Here is a 7,245-nt window from a genome sequence, read left to right as displayed (position 1 = left end):
GCGGTCGGCGCGACCATAGAGCGCGCGCGCGCGGGCCCAGGGCGCCGCCCGCGGGTGGGGGACGCCGTGCCCGGGACGGAAGTGGCCGAGAGCGCCGGAGGGAGGGCGAGGCCAGAGCCCGACAGCGACCCGGAGAACTCCGCGGGTTAGCGGGGCCGGCGGGCGGGGCACCGAGCCGGACAGCGCAGGTAAGGCCGGAGCGGGCCGGGGTGGGGCTGCGGGGCCCGGCCCGTCGGGGGAGGAGGACGGGCGGGTAGGCGGGCGGGGCCCCCAGTTTCTCCTGCGTGTCCCGGGTCGGTTCCTGTTGGAGGGGGTCAGCGTCCGGTGTGTTTGGGTCTGGGCTCGGAGTCAAAGCCGGCCTTCGTGTGGCGAGAGACGGGCCTCTTTCATGGGAGCAAGTTCTCTGGCCTGAGAATGGGTTTTGGGGGAGGGCGAGGAATTGGGGGTGGCAATGAGGCCCGGGGCGGGGATGGGCTCTGGTGTTAGCTGATAGCGGGTGTGTGGGTAGGAAAACTTTGGGTTTGTGTTTAGGAGTCACTTTTAGAAGTTGTAAAGCTGGGCTAAATTTTAAGGATGATTTGTATGAGTCAGGTCCGTTTTGTGTGGGTAAGGTTTCAAGTCGAAGTCATTATTTTGTTTTCTGGAATGACCAGCATAAGTCAAGAGTACAGGGACAGGTTAAGGATCAACAACAGGAATTAGGTTAGAAGTCCGCTTTGGGGATTAAAGGCCATTGTCATGGTCATTGTTAAGGCTAAACAGTGAAAAGGTGAGTTAGAATTGGAGGCAACTTTAGGGCCATGGCAGTGACCTTGTGCAGGTAATATTCAAGAGTTTGGCAGCAAGTAAATGCCTTGGTTTTATGGAGAGCTCCTTTATTCCTGGGTAGTCACAGAGCCTTCTTCCACCCAGAGATGACAAGCTAATTTCAGGTCGGGATTCTGGGCTTCAGCTAGAATTGCAGGCACCTAGTACACCACATGATTTATTCTACTCTCTAACCCTAAAACTTTTTGAGGCTGCCACACATGGGGGCAGGGATTTTTTGACAAGAGGGGAGGTTTAAAAAAACAAAAAGGGCAGGGACCCAGCAGATGTAATTAATGTTAAAGGCCTAGTCATAAGGGGAGGACTGCCTAGGAAAGCTCAGACTATGACTTGAGGGGGAAGCCAACCACGGAAACAGTGTTGTCAGGAGAGAAGGGGGTGACTGAATTCCCTGACCGTTAGCTCCACTGTTTCCCTCTTCCCTCATTCCCTAGGCTCTTGATCCTCCTCCCCACCCCTCATCCCTGGCTCTGTGTGGCATACTCTTCCTTCATACTGTCTTACAAACACTTTCCTTGTTCTTAATTCTTCCATGTTCATTGTACCGTCATTCCCATCCTTCCTCCCCACCCCTCATCCATACATCATGCTTTAATTTACCTACACCCATATCAGAGTTTTTCATAGTTATAAAGTACTCTCCCACCATTTCTACCCAATTACGCACCTATGTACCATATAGTCACCTGTAGAATCTTCTAACGACCCCCTCTACCACTTCCCCCCACATGTGCATCCCCTGGTTTTGACCCTCCTTTAGTCTCTTAATTGTACATCCAGTTCTATATCCCTTCCCCCACTCTCCAACTGAAAAGAGGAAACGAGACCCAAAGAGGAAACTGGGTCTCAGTGATCCCACGCCCAGCCAGGCCACTGACCACACCCCCATTTCACTCCCAGCCTGACCCTGCCACTGACCACAGCATTATCCCCTCCCCAGCCTGATTCAGCCACTGGTTGTACCCAGTACTGCCCTTCCCCATCCAACTCTAACACGACTTGGACACTGCTAGTGTCCCTTCAGTCCCCCAACCCCACCCTATCCTCTCTCTTCTCAAACCCCTTGTAACCTCGCCTAGCCTCTGACCTCACAGTCATTTCTCAGCTTAGCCACTGCCCATAGAATCATTCTCCTTTCCCGATTTGATTCAGTTACTGATGGTGCAGTATGTTTCCTCTCTCAGCCTTTTTCTACATCCTGCTGTCCCTATTCCCAGCCTGCTAACCCCACCCGGGTACCCCTACCTATTATGCTTACCACATCCCTTTTTTCTCCACAGCCTCATTCCTACTCTGACCTCTTCCTAGTTTATTACTTAAACTGAAACTTCCCTCCTAGTCACTAAGTCGCTGCTGATTATAGGAAGCTATCGGTCCCCAGCCTGACTTTGGGCTCTGGTCCCTGAGGGTTGACAGAGCAGATTGTCATCAAGTTCTGTCATTTCTATTTAGAATTTCTTAGGAGTGGCGGCTTCCTCTCCACGATGATAGCTCTGGCTTCATTATCTCTGGTTGTACTAATATAGCATTCTTCTAACCTATCACCAAAGCTTTTTTTGTTATCTAGTTCTAGTGTTGTCCCTTCTATGCTTAAAGCTTCCTTGGCTTCCTGTTGTTGCCTCCCCACCCCAGTAGGTAGAATTCCCCACACCCTTCCCTGCCTCCCTGGAGCCTTTCCACCCTAACCCTGACTTCCCCACCACTGCTCCCTTGCAGGTACCCTGTGCTTCAACCAGCCTGCCTGCTCACTTCCCCGAATGTTCCTCCACGATCTGCTTCTGCACCTTTGCTTATGCTATTTTCTCTGCCTGGAATGCTACCTTTGACTCATCTCCAGCAGGCGTAATGGAGAGAGCTTGGGCTTTGGAGTCAGAGAGACGTGGGTTCGGATGCTGGCTTCACAACATATTATCTGGACAAGTATTTAACTTTTCTTGAGCCTCAATTTCCTAATCTGTAAAAATGGAAGTGACACCTACCTTGCAGAGTTGTTGTAAGGATTAACTGAAGTGATGTATAAAATATGCAGTCAATAAATGACAAATCACTATTACTTTTCATTATCTTTATTTTTTTTTAATCCTAATGTTAAATGACACCTTTCACTTTTGGGTTCCACTTCCCTCTCATAAAGGGATCCCTTCTCTGAATGTACATACACATTTTGGCTCTTATCGTATCCCAGCCTTTATAGTAACTCTATATTTATCTTACCCAACCACTAAAAGTTTGGCCTAGACCCTTCCTTACAATTGGCCCTTGAGGAGTGCCTGTTGGGTGAGTGGAGGGAGAATGTATATGTAACAGGAAGAGAGATGTTGGAGTCCTAGGCATTAGGGCCTGGTATGCTTTTGGGGAAGCTGTGCACACAGGATGGAGTTCCTGCAAGATGATGTGTCTGTGAAGGGGTTGGGAGATTGAGATAAGGTGAATGTAGAGACAGTATAGGTAGTTTTGTGGGAAAGAGCTCTGGGCATAGGCCTGGGTGCCTGAGGGAGAATGAGTGTGCCTGTGTCACATGTGAAGACACTGTTGTAGGAAGTCAGGTCCAGCCCTTCAGCTGCCCAGTCCAGACCTGAATGAGCCTCTAGCAGCCTGAGGCCGGATATGTCAGTCTCACTCAAAAATCCTCCCCCCCCCCCATCTCCTCGCGGTTGCAGGACTCAGAGGCCAAATTTGGTAACAGACTGAGTGTTATTCCCCCAACCCTCTTACATTCTGACTCTGCCTTGAGTTTTCTCTCTCCCTTTGTCCCTTTCTGTAACTCCCTGTTCTTCTGCAGTTCCCTTTGTGGGTATCTACACTAATGATATTCTCCATGTACCCCCAAATTCCTTTGCCTGGTACACTTTACATTCCATTCCTTGCTGGGATTTGACCTCCTGTCCTCCATCCCCCCCCCCTCCAATTGCCCAACTCCTCTGGAATGCATCTCAGGAATGTATTGAGGGAGGAGGAGTTTGCTGGGAGGGGGACATAGAAGGGGTGTTGTTGATGTTCCACAAAACATGATGGGAAGGGAAGCAGAGTTCTCAGACCAGAGCAGGAACCATTTAGTGTCTAGTCCTCTCAGTTCTTCAGGGGCCTTGTTTTTTGCCACCATTACCCCCTAATTCAGGGACCAATTCTTGCCTTTCTTTGCCTTGGGCTAACTGGCTAGCCAGTCAGGACTGGCCTAGAGGTTAGAGTTGGCATGACTCAACTCCCTTATCGGGGTGTCACCAGAGGTTTCTAAAGAAGTGGTATCCAAATGTCCGGAGGAAATGGGGGTGGGGGAGCATGCAATTTTAGCTTAGGGTAAAGGGTTCTTTCAGTCCTGCTCTAATTCCTGGGACTCCTGCTTCTCTGACCCTTGTGGTCAGCACCCCACATCAGGTCTGTGCCACTATTGGGAGAGGTGCCCTAGGAATGGGGAGGGGCAGAGAGCTAAAACTGAGGAGACTGGAAGGGTACTCTTATTTGGGGTAAAGATGGAAAGTAAGCTATGGTTCTCTTTTGAGCTCTTAAACTGTTTGTAAGGTCAGAGCTAGCCTGCTAGTTACTAATCCAGACCTTTTGCACATCTGTGTTTCTACCTAGATTTTCCACTCTCCCACCCCATCTTGCCTTCTTCACCCTCCACACTTTGCTAATTTAAATTTCCCTAGTTCTCAAATGCTTTCTGTATCCTTGGCTTCCCAATCATGTCCCAGTTCTGCTTATCCTTTTGGGCTAGCAATTTGCCAGGAGAGGCATAGGGAGGTTGCATTTGTTCCTTCTCTTAGTAAAGAGGCCCCCAGTCCTGTGTCACACTAGGTCACATCATCCTCTCCTGGGCAGACTTGTCCTCTTGGGACTGAACCACCGGCTGCCTGCTGTGGCTCCTATAGCCCATTGTGAGGTGGTGGCTGAAGAGTAGAAGAAAGTTGGGTAGGACTCGCATATTCTGAGCTGCTAAAAACCTTGTCTGGGGAGGTAACTAAGGTGGAGGAAGTCAGAGAAGGACTTGCTGAAGAAGAGAGCACAGTAGAGGGGCAGTAAGGGCTGAGTACCAACTTGGTGACTTGAAAGGAGCATTGTCTAAGTTAGAAAGACTGGGTGTTTATCTCACCTTCCTTGAAGCTTTCTCCTCTCTGCCCAGGGTCTTTTGCCCCTTCTGCAAAATTGAAATGTTGGCTAGGTCATATCAGAGATCTCTTTGGACAGAGAATTATAATTTTATCATAATGGATAGGGAAGCAACTAAGAGGCCCTGCTCATTAAGGACTCCTCTCCCCCCCCCCTTACACGTCAGGCTGGAAGAAAGCTGGGACAGGAGTGGACCTGCATGGACAGAATAGCCAGTATTTGGTCTCCTTAACAGGCTAGCTAGAGGCTATTTGCTGGCTTCAGGGGTTGTTGGGAATTATATAATGTCTTCATTTCACAGAGACGGAGGCTTAACCTGTGAAAAAGAAAGTCACATGGTGAGTCAGGGTAGCACTCTGAAAGTCCCAGACAAGGGAAAGCCAATAGGACACAGTGGGAGGCAAAGGGAGAGAAATGCTGGCCCAGGGAAAGACAAAAACAAGGCAAAGGTAGGGATGGGAAAGGAGATGAGCAGGGACAGGGGCACGTGGAAGAAGAAAGGCATGAATTTCAGTGGTGTGGGCAGGGCAGTATCCTCCAGTGACAGCATTTCGGACTTGCTGTTGTACGCTGAAGACCAGCCTCTCCCTGGAATATAGTAAATGGTCAGGACTAGTCCATTTGATGTAAATAATCTTTCACTCCTTGAAATTGTTAAACAAAAATAAATTTTGTTTTGTTTTGTTTTGAGGTAGGGTCTTACTCTAGCTGATCTGGAGTTCACTCTGTAGTCTCAGGGTGGCCTCGAACTCACAATGATCCTCCTAACTTTGCCTACCTCAGCCTCCCAAGTGCTGGTATTAAAGGTGTGCACTACCACGCCTGGCTAAAAAGAACTTTATTATTGTTTTGATGAATCCTCCTTAAGAACAACAACAGAAAACCCTCTCTGGTACTCCACTGACCAAGGAACCTCTTCTCCAGAAAGTGTATTCTAATGCCTTAATGCCACAGACTAGGTATAGCCAGGCTGGAGAGCAAAAGCCGCCACCATGGTTGCGCTTTCGCTGAAGATCAGCATTGGGAATGTGGTGAAGACAATGCAGTTCGAGCCATCCACCATGGTGTATGATGCCTGCCGCATGATTCGAGAGCGGATCCCAGAGGCCCTGGCTGGCCCTCGTGAGTCTGACTACCCAGTTGGAGGGGGTGGGAGTCCTCTCTCCTTCTCAGGCTTTTGGCCTTGAGGGATGTTTCCATTGTGACCTAAGGCTACTCACATCTCATACCTATTCTTCAAGGCTTCCTTCTTCTACTTTAGGACCAAGGTTATAGATAAAACATTAAGGGGCAGGGGTGGAGCCATTCAGTCACAGGAGGTCTTCACAAGTCTAAATGATCTGCCTTCTTTTTTAGCCAGCGACTTTGGTCTGTTTCTGTCAGATGATGACCCCAAAAAGGGCATATGGTTAGAGGCTGGGAAAGCTTTGGATTACTACATGCTCCGAAATGGGGTGAGTATCTGTCAGGAACCACCAGCATCCTCTCCCATTAGTTCTTCCTGTCCCACTTGTTCTCAGCACTCAGAGAGCTCTTGTCTCTGTCCCTTCCCTATGTGGCTTTCTCCTCCCCCAGGGCCTTGTATATACTAGGCTAACAGTCCACCACTGAGGTATATCCCAGTGTGCCCATGTTGCTTTCTATTATGGGCAGTCATAATGCCTGCTTTTGAAGGAATCATCACCATAGTCTTCATTTAGTAAGCTACTTTTTTTTGTTGAGGCAAGCCCAACAGACTGGCATTTTTTTATTTTTAAATGCGAGGGAATTGGCACGCCAGGGCGTCCAGCCACTGTAATCAAACTTCAGACGTGTGTGCTACCTTCTGCGTCTGGCTTGCCTGGGACCTGGAGAATTGAACCTGGGTCCTTAGGCTTTGCAGACAAGCTCCTTTACCGTTAAGCCATCTCTCCAGCCTTGGGAATTCACTTTCTTTCCTCCTCTCTGGCTGTGTAAAAAGGAAGTGATGCCTGTAGCTCAAATAGGCCCTGACCTCCTTTTCCTGTTCCAACAGGACACCATGGAGTACCGGAAGAAACAGAGACCCCTGAAGATCCGCATGCTCGACGGAGCTGTGAAGACTATCATGGTGGATGATTCCAAGACTGTCACTGACATGCTCATGACCATCTGTGCCCGTATTGGTAAGGGGTCAGGGAGGGCAGAAGGCTCCAACTCTGTCAAAAGACTTGGACACTGGGCTGTAGAGGTGGCTTAGAAGTTAAGGCACTTGCCTACAAAGCCAAAGGACCCAGGTTTGATTCCCCAGGACCCACGTAAAGCCAGATGCCCAAGGTGGTGCATGTGTCT

At 49.4% G+C, this 7,245-nt stretch overlaps 1 protein-coding gene across 2 annotated transcripts in view; it reads left to right on the top strand.

Moving 5' to 3' along the window:
* The first annotated feature begins 60 nt into the window (after positions 1 to 60).
* The window catches only part of Tln1 (talin 1), a 33,272-nt gene continuing 26,087 nt past the window's right edge, over positions 61 to 7,245 (top strand). The window contains exons 1-4 of one of the 2 annotated variants that reach the window (XM_045130559.1): positions 61 to 188; positions 5,890 to 6,057; positions 6,292 to 6,389; positions 6,950 to 7,079. In XM_045130559.1, coding sequence (XP_044986494.1) covers positions 5,928 to 6,057; positions 6,292 to 6,389; positions 6,950 to 7,079 — 358 coding nt within the window. In that variant the 5' untranslated portion in view covers positions 61 to 188; positions 5,890 to 5,927. Of the gene's footprint in view, positions 189 to 5,889; positions 6,058 to 6,291; positions 6,390 to 6,949; positions 7,080 to 7,245 lie in introns of those variants that run through there. The other variant, XM_004658335.2, reaches the window with a different exon arrangement.

Source organism: Jaculus jaculus, chromosome 1, assembly GCF_020740685.1.
Source record: "Jaculus jaculus isolate mJacJac1 chromosome 1, mJacJac1.mat.Y.cur, whole genome shotgun sequence".
NCBI lineage: Eukaryota > Metazoa > Chordata > Mammalia > Rodentia > Dipodidae > Jaculus > Jaculus jaculus.
Note: the sequence above shows the minus strand (reverse complement) of the source record. Positions and strands in the feature narration are given on the sequence as shown.